The following is a 21,700-nucleotide window of genomic DNA, read 5'->3' on the forward strand; positions in this document are numbered from 1 at the left end:
CCATGTCTGCATGGGTTTCCTCCGGGTGCTCCGGTTTCCTCCCACAGTCCAAAGATGTGCAGGTTTGGTGGATTGGACATGATAAATTGCCCTTAGTGTCCAAAATTGCCCTTAGTGTCCAAAATTGCCCTTGGTGTTGGGTGGGGTTACTGGGTTATGGGGATAGGGTGGAGGTGTTGACCTTGGGTAGGGTGCTCTTTCCAAGAGCCGGCGCAGACACGATGGGCCGAATGGCCTCCTTCTGCACTGTAAATTCTATGATAAAAGTTCTTCAGCTCACAGTATCAAACATTTCTACATGTGTTTCTCACCAGCTCATGCCATGTCCCTTGTTTGCCTTGGGGGGTAATGTCCCTGTTGATCTTTCTTACTGTGGGCACTGCTGACGAGGCCAGCATTTGTTGTCCATCCCTAATTGCCCTTTCTGAAGGTGGCACCGAGCTGCCTTCTTGAACCCGCTGCAGCCCGCGCGTTGTAGGTACTCCCGCTGTGCTGTTAGGGAGAGAGTTCCAGGATGCTGCCCCGGCGCCAGCAAAGGAACGGCCGATACTTTTCCAAATCAGGATGATGGGTAGCTTGGAGAGGAATGTGTAGGTGGTGGCGTTCCTGATGCTAGGTGGTTGAGTTTTCAGGATTGGAAGGTGCTGGTTAAGGAGCGAGTTCCTGCACCGCATCTTGTAGCTGGTACACACGGCTGCCACTGTGCGTCGGTGGTGGAGGGGGTGAATGGTTGTGGATGGGGTGCTGATCAATCTAATCTGTCCTGGACGGCGTCGAGCTTCTTGAGTGTTGTTGGAAGCTGCGCTCATCCAGGCAAGTGGAGAGTGTTCCATCACACTCCTGACTTGTGCCTTGTAGATAGCGGACAGGCTTTGGGGGGGTCACGAGGTGAGTGACTCACTGTACAGTTCCCAGCCTCTGACCTGCTCCAGTATCCACAGTATGTATATGATGAGCCATCAATTGCACGAGAGACGAGTTGCTGTACAAAAGTTAGGCTTTAATAAGCTAGAACTTAGCCCTGCGGTCGACTACAATAAAATGGACGACCGCCGGGCGTTCTGACTATTTATACCTCGGTATGGAGGCGTGGTTAACTCAGCCTCTCGACCAATCGGAGAGCCGTCACATGACTGGTCTCAACCAATCGGTCGAGGGGCACATGACCGACCAGGGCCAATGGTAAGCCGGTGTTCTGCACCAATGGCAGACAGCTAGGCAAATCATACCACCACAGTATATGATCGAGTTATAGTGTTGATAGGTTTCTATCCAGCACAACAGAGTCACAGCAGACAAATCATTTCAGCTGGTTCAAACATACATTAATGGTGATCTCAAATTCTGTTTTAACTCACGCCAGCCTCGATCCCCTATCTTTCCTGTGCTTACACTGGTTTGCAATGTCTTGATTTTAAAATTCTCATCCTGTTTTTTTGAATCCCTCCGTGGACTCACCTCTCCCTGTCTCGTATTCCTCTTCAGTCTCACAACCCTCCCAGATATCTGCCTGCACTCCTCTCGTTCTGGCCTCCCGTGCATCCCCGGTTTTAATTGCCCCACCGGGGAGGCAGTGGGTTAGTGGTATTGTCACTGATCTAGTTAACCAGAGACCCGGAGTACTGCCCTGAGGAACCAGGTTCAAATCCCGCCGCTGCAGATGATGAAATTTGAATTCAATCAAAATCTGAATTGAAAATCCAATGACGATCACTCTCGATTGTCGTAAAAACCCATCTGGTTCACTAATGTCCTTTCGGGAAGGAAATCCGCCGTCCTTACCCGGTCTGGCCTAGATGTGACTTCTGATCCACAGCAATGTAGTTGACTCTTGACTGCCCCCTCAAGGGCAATTAGGGAAGGGCAATAAATTCTGGCACGTCCAATGAACGCATAAAAAAAAACATTGGGCCTTCCGTTACCAAGGCCCCAGGCTCTGGAATTCACCCCTCACACCTTGCTACTCCTTTAAGATGCTCCTTAAAAAATACTAGCCACCTGCGCTAATACACAAAGACACGAGTTAGGAGCAGCAGTAGGCCACTCGGCCCCTCGCGTCTGTTCCAACATTGAATAAGGTCATGGCTGATCTGATGGTCACCTCGAGCCCACATTCCTGACGACCCTCTGATAACCTTTCACCTCCCCCCCTTGTTAATCAAGAATCTATCAAGCTCTGCCTTAAAAATATTCAAAGAATCTGTTTTCCACCACCCTTTAAGGGAGGGAGTTCCAGAGATTCATCACCCTCTGAGAGAAAAACAATTCTCCACAACCCCGACTTCAATGAGTGACCAATTATTTTTAAACAGTGAGCCCCCCCCCCCATTCTAGATTTCACCCTATGTGTCTCAATTTTTCTTTATAATATTCCTGTGAATGATAGACGATATGTAAATGCAAAGCTTTCATGCTTCTGCTGTTACGCTCATTGGAAAAGGACCAAGGAGGTAGCTGACAACAATGTTTGTATGTTTCGATGATCTGATTGGTAGCACAGTGGTTAGTGCTGCCGCCTCATAGCGCCAGGGTCCCAGGTTCGATTCCCGGCTTGGGGTCACTGTCTGCGCGGAATCTGCACGTTCTCCCCCGTGTCTGCATGGGTTTCCTCCGGGTGCTCCGGTTTCCTCCCACAAGTTCAAAGATGTGCAGGTTGGGCGGATTGGTGACGCTAAAATTGCCCCTAAGTATCCAGGGATCTGAAGGTTGGATGAGGGAGGGGAGTAGACCTGGGTGGGGTGCTCTTTCAGAGGGTCAGTGCCGACCCAAGGGGCTGAATGGCCTCCTTTTGCACGGCAGGGATTGTATGCAACTGGGAGTACAATGGAAACTGGTTCAATTTTCACTTGAAAAGGACGCAGGACTTTTATCAAATGGAAATATGACAGGGTTATGGGGAAAGAGCAAGGGATCGTGGGATAATTTTGGATCAAACTTTCAAAGGGCCAGCAGAGGCAAGATGGCCCGAATGGATACTGTTGTTTGAAAATAGGCTGGATTCGAATAATAATAATCTTTATTGTCACAAGTCGGCTTACATTAACACTGCAATGAAGTTCCTGTGAAAATCCTCTAGTCGCCATACTCCGGCGCCTGTTCGGGTAGACGGAGGGAGAATTCAGAATGTACAATTCACCGAACAAGCACGTCTTTCGGGACTGGTGGGAGGAAACCGGAGCACCCGGAGGAAACCCACGCAGACACGGGGAGACTCCGCACAGTCAGTGATCCAAGCTGGGAGTCGAACCCGGGACCCTAGCGCTGTGAAGCAACAGTGCTAACCACTGTGCTACCCCCCGCCGCCCCATCTCCGTCTCCGCCGCCACTAGCAGAGATCCTGATGCGGCGGGAAATCCAGCCTCGTCAAAAACCGTGATCTTCCCTGTGTCTGCGGTGCCCCGCTGGCGGCAGTATCGGGGTTCGCGTCCCGCGCGCCTGCGGCCTGAGCACCGGATTCGCCAAACCCGCGTCATTCTCCAGTCCTCTGGGCCGGGATTGACGTGGGCGAGGATTGGTGCAGGTATTTGCCAGCTTGGCCCTGGCGCGGTGGGCCAAGGGGGTAACTCTTTAAAGGAGCTGCCCGTAAAGTCCATCAGAGGCATCCCCTTCCCCCCCCAACATTGCAAATCCTACCCCCCCCTCCAACGGACCCCCCCCCACCAGGGGCTCCCATTACAGAGACCCCACCAGAAATTCCTCTATTGCAGAGACTCCCCACCAGAGATCCCCACATACACAGACCAGAACCGCCCCCATTACACAGACCACCATCAGAGATCAACCCCCCTCCCCATTACACAGACCGCCATCAGAGATCGACCCCCTCCCCCATTACACAGACCACCATCAGAGATCGACCCCCCTCCCCCATTACACAGACCACCATCAGAGATCGACCCCCCTCCCCAATCAGAGACCACCATCAGAGATCGACCCCCTCCCCAATCAGAGACCACCATCAGAGATCGACCCCCTCCCCAATCAGAGACCACCATCAGAGATCGACCCCCTCCCCCACTACACAGACCGCCATCAGAGATCGACCCCCTCCCCAATCAGAGACCACCATCAGAGATCGACCCCCCTCCCCCATTACAGCGACCACCATCAGAGATCGACCCCCTTCCCCATTACACAGACCGCCATCAGAGACCCCCATTACACAGACCACCATCAGAGACCCCCATTACACAGACCACCATCAGAGACCCCCATTACACAGACCACCATCAGAGACCCCCATTACACAGACCACCATCAGAGACCCCCATTACACAGACCACCATCAGAGATCGACCCCCCTCCCCCATTACAGAGACCACCATCAGAAACCCCCCATTACAGAGACCACCATCAGAGATCGACCCCCTCCCCAATTACAGAGACCACCATTAGAGCCCCCCCCGCCCATTACAGAGACCCCTATCTGAAAGCTATAAAGCTGTCCAGACAGAAACAGTGAAAAAAAAAATCACTGCTTTAAAACTCACATGTGCCCTACACCTGCTGGCACAGGCAGAGGAAGCAGCACCTGTAAATTCCTAGGAAGTGAAAACGATATCAGTTGGGTTCCAACCTCCTCAGATCTTTGATCTGCAAGGCTTTCATTCACATCAGTGTGACATTGGTTTTACTAGGCTGTGATTGACAGCTTGCACACAGCCAGCTCTCTGGATTGTTTACTTTAATTTCCCTTCATGCTTGAGTGGATCCCAAGTACCCAGCTGTGAACAATAATGATTAAAAATATCTAGCAATGATTGGCAGCTCTTGGACCACATCAAAGGCAGTTAAGTGCTCTCACTTCCTTAACTCTTATGGGGAGTCTCTTGTGGGGGCAGTCTCTGGTGGGGGTCTGGCTTATGGGGTTCTTGGTGGGTGACAGTGGGGGAATCGGTTCACCCTTGTACTGTGGGGGGGGGGGGGCATGACCCAGCAAATTCCGTGGTGTGGGGAGGCAGAATAGAGTTGTAGGAGGGATGGAGGACCAGCCCGTTGAACCTCGCTATCGGACCGTCCACCCAAAATGGCAGCCAATAGTAGGACTCGCGAAGGAATCCCTCACAATCCCCACTGTACACATACTTATGTGGCAAGGGATACTAAATCCACTCTGTATTGCTGTTCCCAGCGAGGCGATTCATCTCCTGCGGGAGAACATTGTCTCCCAAATGGCCAATATCTCTGCAGTCATAAAGTGTCTGCACTTCATGCTTACAGCTCAGCTTCTAGTAACTTCTATGGTGTTTCTTTTCTTTCCTCGGAGTCCACACCCAGGCTTAACTAATCAAACACAATGAGCATAGGTCAGTTACCAGATTCCCATAATCAAACACAGAACAGTTGAACACTACAGCCTCCTTCTATCATTCTATTATCTTTCTTTTGTACTTATATTTGGTTATCCTGCGGACACTATATCGGATTATTAAAATTGCTGATTGCTTCAGTACCGATTGATGTGTTCAATATTGTTTAGTGCTTTGAGTAAGTGACGATGTCCTTCAAAAGTTTGATGTTTTTTGCTAATAATTGTCTCCTCCCCCCCCCCCCCCCCCCCCCCCCCCCCCCTCCCCCGCTGTCTCTCACCCCCAGATATATCGGTCAGCCTGCTCTCCGTGATCGTAACGTTCTGCGGCATCGTCCTCCTGGGCGTCTCGCTCTTCGTCTCGTGGAAGCTCTGCTGGATCCCATGGCGGGACAAAGGATTGAACCCCCAGCGCAAGGACTCGCACCACCTGCACCACCACTCGCACTTCACCGACCTGGCTGTCGAGCGGGTCGAGTGCGGGCCGGAGATGCCCGAGCGCTCCTACCTCGACCTGGAGTCCTACCCAGAGTCCAGCATCAAACTGAGCCAGACCTCGCCCGATATCCCCGTGGACACCAACTCTGGCAGTAAGGAGAATATCATCCCGAATGCGCACTCCCACCAACAGGTCGCCGCCCCACCACCAGCAACAAGGTGGGGAATGTGACGTCTCGCTGTTTGGGGTATTATGGGGGTGGGGGGGGGTGAAAGGGTCTTTAGTGTTACTTTCCCCATCTCCAGTCTGCTTATTTAAGGCTTAGCCAACTTAAGGTGGTTGAAATTATGTTGGGGTCATGGGGGCATCATGGCAGGGCGGCACGGTAGCACAGTGGTTAGCACTGTTGCTTCACAACTCCAGTGTTCCGGGTTCGATTCCCTACTGGGTCACTGTCTGTGCGGAGTCTGTCTTTCCCTGTTAAGGTTTTGAATACTTCGATCAGATCACCCCTTAACCTTCTGAATTCTAGCAAAAACAGGACTAATTTGCACAATCTCTCCTCGTAACTTAACCCCCGTAGTCCAGGTAACCGTTCAGTAAACCTACGTTGCGCTCCCCCCCGAGGGCAAAATATCCTTCCTAAGGTGTGGTGCCCAGAACTGTTTACAATGACTCCAAGTGGGGTCTAACCAGGGTTTTGTACAGCTGCAGCTTCCTTGGTTCTTTGTCCTGGGCGGCGTAGTGGTGTTGTGACTGGACCAATAATCAGCAGACCGAGGGCGTTGCTCTGGGGGCGTGGGTTCGAATCCCGCCAAGCCAGATGGTGAGATTTGAATTCGACTAATTGGAAACCAAGGTCATTAAAAACCCATCTGCTTCACCGGTGGCATCCTCACCCAGCCTGGCCTACTCCAGAGCCGCAGCAAGGTGGTTGACTGCCTTAAATGCCCCCCCCCCCCCCCCACCCCCCCCCCCCCCCCCCCCCCCCCCTCCAGGGCAATTAGGGAGGGCAATAAATGTCGGGTGGCCCAGCCAGCGACACCCACCTCCCTCAAAAGAATAAGGATAAAAACGAGGGGAGCAAGGCTTCGTCTCTATGACAACCCTTCCTCACGGTCAATTATACCCGATTCGGGCGAAGAGGGGGGGGGAGGGTTGGGGTCATGAACACAGCAGCCAATCAGGGCAGGTGATGAGTTCCCCTCAAAATGCCGGCCAAGCCCCGTCCCAGGATCAAGGAAAATGATCCACAAAATGAAGGCCACAGTTAGGGCTTTTCGATCACTCCTTGACATTTTGTTGTGGACAGAACGGCCTCATCCCATTTGTGAAGATGGACGTGGGCCTCCCTACGGTCATCCCAGACCGCCACTTCCCAAAAAGCATAGACCGCCCAACTGCTGCTACCACAGGTGTATCCCTGCCACGAAGGAAACTTAATGACCCCGAAACCTCCATTTTAAGGCACGCTCGGGGTTTCCCACCCTCCTCTCCAGGGCTGTGATTGGACAGCGGCAGATCATCTACCGTCCTTAAGCATGGAATCAGCCGGTTTGGAGGGAAAATATCCCCCCTCCTCCCCGAGTCTGACTCCTGGCAATTGTGACCTCAGGATCCTTGTATGGGATCAGAAACCAATGGGAAGACCCTGGCGAAGACGTTCCGGGTTTGAATGTTGCTTCACTGTCCCAGTGACTAAGGACCAACTCTGAATTTCGGGCTGATGTCCACTGGGTTATCCAGTGAATCATTGAATCCTTACAGTGCAGAAGGAGGCCATTCGGCCCATTTTGACTTCCCAGAACCTCCGAAAGAGCAACCTACCCAGGCCCACTCCCTTGCTTTATCCCCATAACCCGACCTAACCTGCACATCCCTGGACACGATGGGGCAATCGATCGTGGCAATTCACCGAACCGTTAGACTGTGGGAGGCAACCAGGGCACCCGGAGGAAACCCACCCGGACACGGGGAGAGCGTGCAAACTCTGCACAGTCACCCGAGGTTGGAATCGAACCCGGGTCCCTGGCGCTGTGAGGCATCAGTGCTAACCATTGTGCCACCGTTCCGCGGCTGAGCGCCTTCCCGCCTCCCTATTCAGGTTGTGAGGGCCCACAGACTCCACCTGCCGTATACGACTTCCTTCCTACTTCCCCCACCCCCTCCCTGCCCCCATCCCCACAATCCCATCCCTCCCCTCCCCACCACACCCCCTTACAACCATCACCATTGGTTACGGCCAAGCTCGGAATGCGAACCAGCCTGGGAATCTTGCCACGAGGATGAGTGGTTTGACACCCAAATCCGCCCTGTTTTCTTAAATTCAACTGAGGGATTTGTCCATCACTGGCTGAGCGGCCCAGAATTTGTTGCCCATCCCTAATTGCCCCTGAGAAGCTGGCGGTGAGCCGCCATCTTGAACCTCCTGCAGTCTGTCTGGCGTAGGTGCACCTGCAGTGCTGTTAGGGAGGGAGTTCAGCCATTTTGACCCCATGTCAATGAAGGAACGGTGATGCAGTTCCAACGCGGCTGGCAATAGCGGGGGCCTTCCTTCTTTGCTCGGGGAGCAGAGACTCACATTGCAGGTCGCCACTCTGGGTGGAGCGAAATGCTGGGGAAGGACCACTTAACGTCTCTGTTGCCTTCCAGGTTCAACTCACTCCCCAGGCCAATCCCACAGCAGCTCTCCAGTCCGGACTTTGGGAGCCAGAGCGATGAAAAAGTGGAGCAGGTGACCAGCATTGGCCAGATCAAACCAGAACTCTATAAGCAGAGGTCCATCGACGCGGAGGCGAAGAAGCACCAGAAAGTGAGCTGCGGCAGAATAAACTTCCTGCTGAGGTACACGTACGCCACAGAGCAGCTGGTGGTGAAAATCCTGAAGGCCCTCGACCTGCCGGCGAAAGATGCCAACGGATTCTCCGACCCTTATGTGAAGATCTACCTGCTTCCTGACCGCAAGAAGAAGTTCCAGACCAAGGTTCACCGCAAGACTCTGAACCCGGTGTTCAATGAGACTTTTCAGTTCAATGTACCCTTCAACGACCTCCAGAACCGCAAGCTCCACTTCAGCATTTATGACTTTGATCGCTTCTCCCGCCACGACCTCATCGGGCAGGTGGTGCTGGACAACCTGCTGGAGTTCTCCGACCTGTCCGAGGGCACGCCCATGTGGCGCGACATCTTGGAAGCGACGTCGGTAAGTTGCGTTGTCCCCCCCCCCCCCCTCCCCCACGCTGGGCGAGTCTGTGTGTATGAAATGAGGGGAGAGAAAATGCTGGAAAATCTCAGCAGGTGTGGCAGCATCTGTAGGGAGAGAAAAGAGCTGACGTTTCGGGTCCGATTACTCTTTGTCAAAGCTAACCGTCAGAGGATGTGAGGAATATTTATACTGTAATCGTCTTCAGATGATCAGCTCTACCCCACATTGACCCATTTGTTTCCATCCCATTTCATTTCAACTGCCTCTTACCATTTCTTTCTTTCTTGTCTTTCTTAATGTATATTTACCCCCTGCCCCCAATCTTATCCACCTTTCCTTACCCCTTCGCTTCCCCCTCCCCCCCCCCCACATCTACATCTGTCACAGTTCACCCTCTGATGTTAGTTTCTCTGCTGTTTGGCCTCTCACGCCTTTTGTTCTCTCTGGGGACTGCCATTAACTCTCTTTCTCCTGGGTTTCTGTGGCCATTTTAGAATTTACAGTGCAGAAGGAGGCCATTTGGCCCATCGAGTCTGCACCGGCTCTTGGAAAGAGCACCCCACCCAAGGTCAACGCCTCCACCCTATCCCCATAACCCAGTAACCCCACCCAACACTAAGGGCAATTTTGGACACTAAGGGCAATTTATCATGGCCAATCCACCTAACCTGCACATCTTTGGACTGTGGGAGGAAACCGGAGCACCCGGAGGAAACCCACGCACACACGGGGAGGATGTGCAGACTCTGCACAGACAGTGACCCAAGCCGGAATCGAACCTGGGACCCTGGAGCTGTGAAGCAATTGTGCTATCCATAATGCTACCGTGCTGCCCTACAATGGTTTCCCTGGGTTTCTGTGGCTATGACTCATCTTTCATTCTCACTCCACAGTATAAATATTCCCAACTGTCCTGGCTTGAGACAATTCACGCCTCTTTAACCTGGGATCACTCCCTATCTCTGGATCTGTAATGAGGTTAAAGAGGTGTGAATTGTTACAATGGATCTGTAATGATTTGATTACCCGCAAATGCTCGCATTCCAAGCATTGTCTGGCATCTCAGACTTTGTCTATGTAAATGTTTCTGGAACATACCTCTCCATTCACCTGAGGAAGGAGCAGTGCTCCGAAAGCTCGTGTTTGAAACAAACCTGTTGGACTTTAACCTGGTGTTGTAAGACTTCTTACTGGGTGGGGTGAGTGAGGTAGGGTGGGAGGAGGTTTATCTGGAGTCTCAACAGCAGCAGAAACCTGACTGCGCTGACAATAAGGTCATAAGAAAAACAACGGCAGTGCACCTTATGAGCGGCCTCCACCTCAACTGGGCAGACGTTGGCATAATGGTAATGTCACTGGACGAGCAATACAGAGGTTAATGCATCTGGGGACATGGGTTCAAATCCCACCACAGCAGCTGGTGGAATTTAAATTTTGGTATATACAAAGCTAGTTTCAGTAGTGGTGACTATGAAACTATCATCGATTGGTGTACAAAATGCTCCTGTAGGGAAGGAAATCTGCCATCCTCGTCTGGTCTGACCCACAACACTCCAGACACTCAACACCATCCAGGACAAAGCAATCCCGTTTGATTGGCACCCCATCCCCAAACATTCACTCCCTCCACCACCAACACCGGCGCACAGAGGCAGCCGTGTGCACCATCTACAAGATGCACTGCAGCAACTCACCAAGGCTCCTTCGACAGCACCTTCCAAACCCACGGCCTCTACCCATTAGAAGGACAAGGGCAGCAGCTACTTGGGAGCACCACCACCTGGAAGTTCCCCTCCAAGTCACTCACCACCCTGACTTGGAAATATATTGGCCGTTCCTTCACTGTCGCTGGGTCAAAATCCTAGAACCCCCTCCCTAACAGCACAGTGGGTGTACCTACGCCACGTGAATTGCAACGGGTTCAAGAAGGCGGCTCACCCCCACCTTCTCAAGGGCAAAGAATAATAATCTAATAATAATCTTTATTGGTGTCACAAGTAGGCTTACATTAACACTGCAGTGAAGTTACTGTGAAAATCCCCTAGTCGCCACATTCCGGAGCCTGTTTGGGTTACACAGAGGGAGAATTCAGAATGTCCAATTCACCCAACAGCACGCCTTTCGGGACTTGTGGGAGGAAACCGGAGCGCCCGGGGGAAACCCACGCAGACCCGGGGAGAACGTGCAGACTCCGCACAGACAGTGACCCAAGCCGGGAATCGAACCTAGGACCCTGGCACTGTGAAACAACAGTGCTAACCGCTGTGCTATTCCCCCCCCCCCCCCCTCCAGCCATGATTGATAGGCATTTGGCCTATCGTGGCTGTATCAGCCCTCCAAACGAGCAGCGTGCCTTAGTGCCGCCGCCACTGCCTTCTCCCCGAACGCAGTTGGCGTCTTGACCGCCCGTCTGCAACGGCCGGGCACGCCGCTCGGGTCGACGGCAATTAGGGATGGGCGACAAACGCTGGCCTTGCCCAGTGACACCCACACCCCCGCAAATGCATGAAGGAAACTTTGAGTTCCCGAGAGACCAGGGAGTATTTAGTGGTGTGGCGGGGGATGGTGGGGCGGGGGGTCCGGGGGGGAGGGGGGGGGGCAGGTGGCAGGGAGGGGCTGAGGAGGGGGGGGTGGAATGGGGAACCAGGGGGCCGCCGAAACCATTCTGTCCACCTCGAACCGCAGATCCCAGCGTTGGCTATTTACTGACACGGAAGGCCGGCGCTTAACCCTCAGAACAAAGGCTTTTTAATCTCACTTTACAAACTAGCTCTCCTGGTGCTCAATTCATTCAGCCGCGGTCGCAGCTTAAAGATTCTTCCTTCTTTTATGTATTATTTACTGAATCTTCCCTTTAGCCGCGCGTGTGGAGCAGAGACAGTCGCAGGACGGTCCCTGGGAGCCACTTTGCAACGTTTCCAATTTAAATTGCTGTCAGACATCAACTCGTTTCCCTGGGACACAGAAGCAGAGAGAGCCAGCGGCGCCTGTCCTGTACATATTGCTCGTCCAGTTTGCCAGCTGCATTGCTAATGGGTTGCGGCAGGGAGGAGGGGTGTGGGGGGGGGGGGGGGGGGGGGGGGGGAGGATCCGGTTTGCTTTACAGCCAACCGTTCCCCCCCGCAGGGGGCTTGAATCATAGGAATGGTTCAGCACAGGAGGAGACCGTTCAGCCCACAGCACCTGTGCTAGCCCCAGCACTCTTTCAAGTACCTGCTGAAGGACGCTGTCGGAATTTCTTCCCACCGCATACTCAAGATCGTGACAGCCCCACTGAGTTAAATGAAAAACAATTCTCCTCACCTCCTCCGGCTGTTCGCTAATAATCGGCAGACGCTGAAGGCTGAACCGATGCCATTTTGCAACGCGTGCGCCTGCAACGCAGCCTGACTTGCTTTTCCGAGCACGTTGTGGTCTGGCGCTAGGGAGAGCGACGGTGGAGGCTCTCGTGTTTTATCTCCATCGTGCGGGCCGACCGGGAATCTCTCTCGCTCTTACGGTCGGACGTCGGCGCGCTCGGGAGGATTCGCCGGTCGACGCTCGGAGCCAGTGCGTTGCGAGCGCACCTTCCACGGCCATCAGGGCCCTGGGATGGGGTTTAAACCCCGAGAGTGGGGTTTACCCCACCCTTCCCGCCGGTGGGATTTTCCCTCTTTCACCCGGCACCGAAGGCCCTAATTCATCAGAAGTTCCGAATTAGCCCCCCCCCCCCCCCCCCCCCCCCCCCCCCCCCCCCCCCCATTCCCCACCTGACTACCCCACTACCCCACTTCCCTGCTGGGGGAAGGTAAACCATCAGAGGCTGGGGTGGCCTGCCCCTTTAAGGGGCGAGTTCCAGGAGGGTCACGCGGCCCCGTTCGGCCAATCGGGCTGGAGTGTGCGAATCCTGGGGCTGCTGTGCACAAATTGGTTTCCGCAGTTCCTGGGTGGGGTCCTCCGTCCCCGTTTTCCGGCGCCGTGCCCCCACCGGCAGCGGCATTCTCCGTTCCTGCAGCCGGCCAATGGGGTGTGGGTACGCTGCCCGGCGAAGGGGTGGATCCCGCAGCCTACACCGCAGCAGGGAATGCAATTCCAAAGTACTTCCTCGGCTGGAAAGTGCTTTGGGATCTCCTGAGCTCTTGAAGGGCGCTATATAAATGCATGTCCTCTCTCGCTGGTGACAGCATGGAAACAGGCCCTTTGGCCCACCTTGTCAATGCCAGCCAGCTTCTATCACTATGCTAGACCCAGTTGCCCGCATTTGGCCCATATCCCTCTATACCCACCCTGCCCATGTAACTATCTAACTGGTATTAGGACAAAATTGTACCACCTCTCCCACTGCCTCTGGCAGCCCGTTCCAGATGCTCACCACCCTCTGTGTGAAGAAATTTCCCCTCTGGTCTCTTTTGTATCTCTCCCCTCTCACTTTAATCCTCTGCCCTCGAGTTCTAGACTCCTCTACCTTTGGGAAAAGATGTTGACTATCGACCTTATCGATGCTCCTTATTATTTTATAGACCTGTATACGATCACCCCAAAGCCTCCTACGCTCCAGGGAAAAAAGTCCCAGCCGATCCGGCCTCTCCTTATAACTCAGACCATCAAGTCCTGGTAGCATCCTCGTAAATCTCTTCTGCACTCTTTCCAGTTTAACAATATCCTTCCTATAATAGGGTGACCAGAACTGAACACAGTATTCCATGTGTGGTCTTACCAATGTCTTGTACAATGTCAACAAGACGTCCCAACTCCTGTATTCAATACTCTGACCAATAAAACCCAGCATGCTGAATGCCTTCTTCACCAACCTGTCCACCTGCCACTCCACCTTCAAGGAGCTGTGAAGCTGTGTTCAGAGTTTACACAATTCCCAGAATTCCCGGGCCTTGCTAAATGACTGTCCTCCCACTTTCCAGAAAGCTGGAGTGGGATTCCCCATCCAGCCAGCCGGCCAATGGGGTTTCCCATTGTGGGCAGCCCACGCGGTCGGGGAAACCCCGGGCTGACGGCGCAACGGAGAATCTCGACAGCGGAGAATCTCGACGGCGGAGAATCTCGACAGCGGAGAATCTCGACAGCGGAGAATCTCGACAGCGGAGAATCTCGACAGCGGAGAATCTCGACGGCGGAGAACCCAGCCCCTGGTGTTTCTGAGCAATCGACAATGGAGCAGTCACAGTGCACAAGCTTTTTGGTGCAATTGTAATTATTGAACCGACGCCAAGCTTCACGGAGGCTGTGGTGCGATTTGAACTCACAGCCCATGAGCCTTGGATGGCTAGTCCAGTAGCAGAATGGTGCTGTGCCCACGTGGTACTCAGTGTAGCTCAGTTGGTTGGATGTGGAGCAATGCCAGCAGCGCCAGGTTCAATACCCTTAATCATAGAATTTACAGTGCAGAAGGAGGCCATTCGGCCCATCGAGTCTGCACCGGCTCTTGGAAAGAGCACCCTACCCAAGGTCAACACCTCCACCCTATCCCCATAACCCAGTAACCCCACCCAACACTAAGGGCAATTTTGGACACTAATGGCAATTTATCACGGCCAATCCACCTAACCTGCACATCTTTTGACTGTGGGAGGAAACCGGAGCACCCGGAGGAAACCCACGCACACACGGGGAGAACGTGCAGACTCCGCACAGACAGTGACCCAAGCCGGAAATCGAACCTGGGACCCTGGAGCTGTGAAGCAATTGTGCTATCCACTGTGCTACCGTGCTGCCCACGGTATAATGGCTGAGGTTATTCATGAAGGTCCCACCTTCTCAACCTTGCTCATCACCTGACTCTCAGGTTAAATCACCACCAGTCAGCTCCCCCCCCCCACCCCAAAGGGAAGAGCAGCCTACGGTCATCTGGTGCGGCGGCAACCTCACTTACTCCCAATGCTCAAAGCAGAGCCAGCAACCTTGGTGATTGTCACGAAGCTGGTTTGCGACAGAAGCCTTTAGTCGGCACAACAGTGGAGCTGACAAAGGGAGTCCATGACTCAACAATAAATTCATATTCCTCCTCTCAGTCCAGTTTTACACGTCCTGGCAGCCTTGGCTAACTGATGGGCCCACAGAAATAATCATTACCACAGCCTACATGGCTCCCTGCGGGGGAGGCTGCTGAGACTGTTCAATTGGGCGGGGGGTGGGGGGTGGGGGTGGGGGGGGGGGTTTAGGACAACCATGTGGAGATGAAAAGCTGCCTGAGCCATTTAGAAGGGAACAGATGAGGCAGAAAAAAGCTCTTCGGAGTCGATCAGAACTCTCCCTGGGAGAACTGCAATCAATAGGCCTCGCTTTGAGCGGTGGGTTCGCGTGACATCGGACAGGCCCTTGACTGGGGAGGAGGAAATAGCCACCTGAGCTAATTTAGTGAAGCAGCTTCAAGCACGAGTCATGGAAGGTGGGGGCAGGGGCGGGGGTGAGGGTGGGTGGAGGGGGAACAGGCTATTGTCTCAGCATTTTCCTTTTGGGATCTCTGCCAGCAAGATGTGGGCAAATAGGGTTGCCAACCCTGATTGAATGCATTGCTGGAGGTGAACCATAGAAAGCATCCTATCGGGCTGCATCACAGCCTGGTATGGCAACTGCTCGGCCCAAGACTGGAAGAAACTTCAGAGAGTCGTGAACACAGCCCAGTCCATCACACAAACCAGCCTCCAATCCATTGACTCCATTTACATCTCCTGCTGCCTGGGGAAAGCGGGCAGCATAATCAAAGACCCCTCCCACCCGGCTAACTCACTCTTCCAATCCATTCCATCGAGCAGGAGATACAGAAGTCTGAGAACACGCACCAACAGACTCAAAAACAGCTTCTTCCCCGCTGTCACCAGACTCCTAAATGACCCTCTTATGGACTGACCTCATTAACACTACACCCCTGTACGCTTCACCCGATGCCAGTGTTATGTAGTTACATTGTGTACCTTGTGTTGCCCTATTATGTATTTTCTTTTATTCCTCATGTACTTAATGATCTGTTTTCTGCTTGCAGAAAAATACTTTTCACTGTACCTCGGTACACGTGACAATAAACAAAATCCATCACATGACTTAGTTCCCCTCCCCAATGCCATTGGTCAGCCATCACATCTATCCTTGTGACACGTTGCCTTTCTACACCAATAGGAGAGCACAAAGACTCATTGCCCAATTGGATGACTGTCAACTGTCAGCCAAACAACCTTTTCTTCCCCCCCCCATCTCCCTCAGATAGATATAGAACAGTACAGCACAGAACAGGCCCTTCGACCCTCAATGTTGTGCCGAGCCATGATCGCCCTACTCAAACCCACGTATCCACCCTATACCCATAACCCAACAACCCCCCCCTTAACCTTACTTTTATTAGGACACTACGGGCAATTTAGCATGGCCAATCCACCTAACCCGCACATCTTTGGACTGTGGGAGGAAACCGGAGCACCCGGAGGAAACCCACGCACACAGGGGGAGGACGTGCAGACTCCACACAGACAGTGACCCAGCCGGGAATCGAACCTCGGACCCTGGAGCTGTGAAGCATTTATGCTAACCACCATGCTACCCTGCTGCCCCGGGTGATGAATGATCAAAGGAAACAAATTAACGTCCCTATGATTTTTCTCCAGGGTCGCACGCACAGCAGTGTCCTGGGAGATTGACCTTCAATTCCTGGAGATTCCAGGTCAATCTGGAGGGTTGGCAACCCCAAGGTGGAAGGAAAGTCATAGCTCCTTCATTGGCCGGAGCATGGGAGTAGGGTGGAACCAGTGGGGGTGGGATGAAAGATGGGGTTCAAAATTGTTCGATCTTGACTGATTCAGTGATTGGGGGGGTCAAAGGAATAAGTGTGCAAGAGCGCACGAGCGAGTGTGTGTCCATGTGTCCATAAATTGACAGCAGGATTTTGATTGTCTTGAATAAAATAGTTGACCACTTTGCACGTGGATGTTTACACCTTTGAAGAATGACATTGGCCAAGGCCCCTTCCACAGCACCTTCCAAACCCATGACCGCGACCATCTAGAAGGACGAAGGTGGCAGGAAAATGGGGACACCACCACCTGGTGGTTCCCCTCCCAGCCACTCAGAATCCTGAGTTGGGAATATATCGGCCGCTCCTTCGCTGCCGTTGGGTCAAAATCCTGGAGATCCCAACCTACCAGCACTGAAGGTGTACTTACACTTCATGGACTGCAGTGGTTCAAGATGGCAGCTCCCCACCACCTTCTGAAGGGCAATTAGGGATGGGCCATGAATTCTGGCCTAGCCAGCGACACCCACATCCTGTGAATGAATTTTTTTTTAAAGTTGTAGAATGTGGGTGGACTATGCATTAACCCCAGCAAGAATCGGTCATTATTCCCTCCCCTGTGGTAGGAGAGGGTATTCTTTGACAGTGCCCCCATATGACTGCCATTTGCCCGTCACGGTGGCATAGTGGTTAGTTAGCATTGCTGCCTCACAGCGCCAGAGACCCGGGTTCGATTCTGGCCTTAGGTGACTGTGTGGAGTTTGCATGTTCTCCCTGTGTTTGCATGGGTTTCCTCTGGGTTCCCTAGTTTCCTCCCATTGTCTAAAGATGTGCGGGTTAGGTGGATTGACCACGCTAAATTGCCCCTTAGTGCCCAGGGATGTGCAGGTCATGTTACGGGGTTTGGCGAGAGAGGGAGTGGGCCTAGGTAGGGTGCTCTTTCGGAGGGTGGGTGCAGACTCGATGGGCCAATTGGCCTCCTTGTACATTGTAGTGATTCTCTGATCTGCTAGAAGGGCTAGTGAGCCAGATATGAGGGAGACACCACCCACCTCAAGTTCCCCTCCAAGTCACGCACAACCCTGACTCGGACATTCTTGGCTGTTCCTTCATTGTCACTACTAACCAAATCCTGGAGTCACCTACCTAACACCACATGGATGTCAACAGGGAGATCGTTTCTAATGGACCACTACTGCTGGGAGATACTTCCCAGAAATATCCACATCCCAAGAACGGGCATTTATAGTAAAATATTAGCATTTTCAAAAATTCAGTTACGGGATGTGGATGTCGCTGGCGAGGCCACATTTACTACCCATCCCTACTAACCCTTGAGAAGGTGGCGGTGAGCCGCCTTCTTGATCCCGCTGCAGTTCCTGAGGTGTAGGTATACCCACTGTGCTGTTAGGGAGGGAGTTCCAGGATGTTGCCCCAGCGACAGTGAAGGAACGGCCGATGTATTTCCAAGTCAGGATGGTGAGTGACTTGGAGGGGAACCTCCAGGTGGTGTTGTTCGCAGTTATCTTGTCGTTCTAGGTGGTAGTGGTCGTGGGTTTGGAAGGTGCTGCCTGAGGAGCCTTGGTGAGTTGCTGCAGTGCATCTTGTAGATGGTACACACGGCTGCCGCTGTGCGTCGGTGGTGGAGGGAGTGAATTTAGTGGAAGAGGTGTGAATCAAGCGGAGCTGCCCCGGCCTGGATGGTGTTGAGCTCCTTGAGTGTTGTTGGAGCTGCGCTCATCCAGGCAAGTGGAGCCTATCCCATCACCCTCCTGACTTGTGCCAGCCACAGTATTTATGAGGCTAGTCCATTCAGTTTCTGGTCAATGACCCCCCAGGATGTTGCAAGCTAGTGGTTCTCCAAAGTTGCTCTGGTCTTTAACCATTGGAAACGCTTCCACTAATGCCTTGGACAGTGATGAGCTGCAAGTATGTACACACCAGGGTATGTGGAGTCATTGTATAAGTGATTGGTTTGGCACTATACATTGCTGAATGCTGAAACAGATCATTTATTACGCAGAGATAAGTAGAGATGTTTCACCTGCACTTTCTCCAGTGTTATTAGGTAATGGAGTCTATCAATCACTTACCTACCTTTATGCAACTATTAATTACGTTGAAATCTAATTGAAATGTCAGTGTGTGCTCAGTCACAATAGGGGTGAGAGACACAAAGACTGCTCTCCAAATTGCAAAAAAATTACATAAATGGGTGCGGAGATCAGCACAACAGCGCGATTTCTCCCATTGTAATGTGGAACTTGTGCAGCACTCCAACTGTGTTCTTTGCTCAACCAGTCTCAAACTAGTCCTCCTGCGCTGCACTCTCCCCAAAATTCCTGCCCGTTGCTGAAGATATTTGCCGAATGTTTGACCTGCACAGTGGTTGGCACGGCTGCCTCACGGCGCCGGGGACCCGGGTTCAATTCTGGAAGAAGAATAAATACGGCAAATTTCGGGAACCTTGGATAACGAGAGATATTGTAGGCCTCGTCAAAAAGAAAAAAGAGGCATTTGTCAGGGCTAGAAGGCTGGGAACAGACAAAGCTTGTGTGGAATATAAGGAAAGTAGGAAGGAACTTAAGCAAGGAGTCAGGAGGGCTAAAAGGGGTCACGAAAAGTCATTGGCAAATAGGGTTCAGGAAAATCCCACTGCTTTTTACACGGACACAAAAAGCAAGAGGGTAGCCAGGGAAAGGGTTGGCCACTGAAGGACAGGGGAGGGAATCTATGTGTGGAGCCTGAGGAAATGGGCGAGGTACTAAATTAATACTTAAAAATTGAAAAATTGAAATTGAGAATTGCTTATTGTCACGAGTAGGCTTCAATGAAGTTACTGTGAAAAGCCCCTAGTCGCCACATTCCGGCGCCTGTTCGGGGAGGCTGGTACGGGAATCAAACCATGCTGCTGGCCTGCTTGGTCTGCTTTAAAAGCCAGCGATTTAGCCGAGTGAGCTAAACCAGCCCCTGAGCTAAACCAGCCCCTTTGCATCAGTATTCACCAAAGAGAAGGAATTGGCGGATGTTGAGTCTGGAGAAGGGTGTGTAGATAGCCTGGGTCACACTGAGATCCAAAAATACGAGGTGTTGGGCATCTTGAAAAATATTAAGATAGATGAGTCCCCAGGGCCTGATGGGATCTACCCCAGAATACTGAAGGAGGCTAGAGAGGAAATTGCTGAGGCCTTGACAGAAATCTTTGGATCCTCACTGTCTTCAGATGATGTCCTGGAGGACTGGAGAGTAGCCAATGTTGTTCCTTTGTTTAAGAAGGGTAGCAAGGATAATCCAGGGAACTACAAGCCGGTGAGCCTTATGTCAGTGATAGGGAAATTATTGGTGAGAATTATTCGAGACAGGATCTACTCCCATTTGGAAGCAAATGGACGTATTAGGGAGAGGCAGCACGGTTTTGTGAAGGGAAGCTCGTGTCTCACAAACTTGATAGAGTTTTTCGAGGAGGTCACAAAGATAATTGATACAGGTAGGGCAGTGGATGTTATCTATATGGACTTCAGTAAGGCCTTTGACAAGGTCCCTCATGGCAGACTGATACAAAAGATGAAGTCACACGGGATCAGGGGTGAGCTGGCAAGATGGATACAGAACTGGCTAAGTCATAGAAGGCAGAGAGTAGCAATTGAAGAGTGCTTTTCTGATTGGAGGGCTGTGACTAGTGGTGTTCCGCAGGGATCAGTGCTGGGACCTTTGCTGTTCGTAGTATATACAAATGATTTGGAGGAAAATGTAACTGGTCTGATTAGTCAGTTTGCAGACGACACAAAGGTTGGTGGAATTGAGGATAGCGATGAGGACTGTCAGAGGATACAGCAGGATTTAGATGGTTTGGAGACTTGGGCGGAGAGATGGCAGATGGAGTTTAATCCGGACAAATATGAGTTAATGCATTTTGGAAGGTCTAATGCAGGTAGAGAATATACAGTGAATGGTAGAACCCTCAAGAGTATTGAAAGTCAGAGAGATCTAGGCGTACAGGTCTACAGGTCACTGAAAGGGGCAACACAGGTGGAGAAGGTAGTCAAGAAGGCATACGACATGCGTGCCTTCATTGGCTGGGGCATTGAGTATAAAAATTGGCAAGTCATGTTGCAGCTGTATAGAACATTAGTTAGGCCACACTTGGAGTATAGTGTTCAATTCTGGTCGCCACACTACCAGAAGGGTGTGGAGGCTTTAGAGAGGGTGCAGAAGAGATTTACCAGGATGTTGCCTGGTATGGGGGGCATTAGCTATGAGGAGAGGTTGAATAAACTCGGCTTGTTCTCACTGGAACGACAGAGGTTGAGGGGTTACCTGATAGAAGTCTACTAAATTATGAGGGGCATAGACAGAGTGGATAGTCAGAGGCTTTTCCCCAGCGTAGAGGGGTCAATTACTAGGGGGCATAGGATTAAGGTGCGAGGGGCAAGGTTTAGAGGAGATGTACGAGACAAGTTTTTTACACAGAGGGTGGGGGTGCCTGGAACTCGCTGCCAGGGGAGGTGGTGGAAGCAGGGATGATAGTGAAGTTTAAGGGGCATCGTGACAAATACATGAATAGGATGGGAATCGAGGGATACGGACCCCGGAAGTGCAGAAGGCTTTAGTTTAGACGGGCGGAATGGTCGGCACGGGCTTGGAGGGCCGAAGGGCCTGTTCCTGTGCTGTACTTTTCTTTGTTCTTTGTTCCTTGTACTCAAATGGTGATAAACGTGAATCTGCCGATAGTCCCTGCGCTGCTGGCTGGAAGGCCCTGAACTTCTCCGATGCAGGGATAGAAGGCCTCATCACAGCCCCATCATTCTCCATTCCCTCTCCCCTCCTGAAGGCCTCTGTGTCGTTCTTGGGACAGAGGCATTCAGCAGCGGGGGTGGGGGGGGGGGGGGGGGGGGGGGGGGGGAGGGGGATTTCGAATTAGAACTGCATGAGCTTTTAAACATGGATCCTTCATAATCTCTTCCCGGCAGACTCCCTCTGCTGGTACATGTGCGCACGGTGGCCTCAAATGGACAATATGCGCAATGCAAT

At 52.3% G+C, this 21,700-nt stretch overlaps 1 protein-coding gene across 1 annotated transcript in view; it reads left to right on the top strand.

The window, feature by feature from the left end:
* The window catches only part of syt3 (synaptotagmin III), a 67,398-nt gene that overhangs the window by 20,253 nt on the left and 25,445 nt on the right, over positions 1–21,700 (top strand). The window contains exons 2-3 of the mRNA XM_038783821.1: positions 5,596–5,965; positions 8,400–8,949. Coding sequence (XP_038639749.1) covers positions 5,596–5,965; positions 8,400–8,949 — 920 coding nt within the window. The remainder of the gene's footprint in view (positions 1–5,595; positions 5,966–8,399; positions 8,950–21,700) is intronic.

The sequence above is a fragment of the Scyliorhinus canicula genome, chromosome 23 (assembly GCF_902713615.1).
Source record: "Scyliorhinus canicula chromosome 23, sScyCan1.1, whole genome shotgun sequence".
Lineage (NCBI taxonomy): Eukaryota > Metazoa > Chordata > Chondrichthyes > Carcharhiniformes > Scyliorhinidae > Scyliorhinus > Scyliorhinus canicula.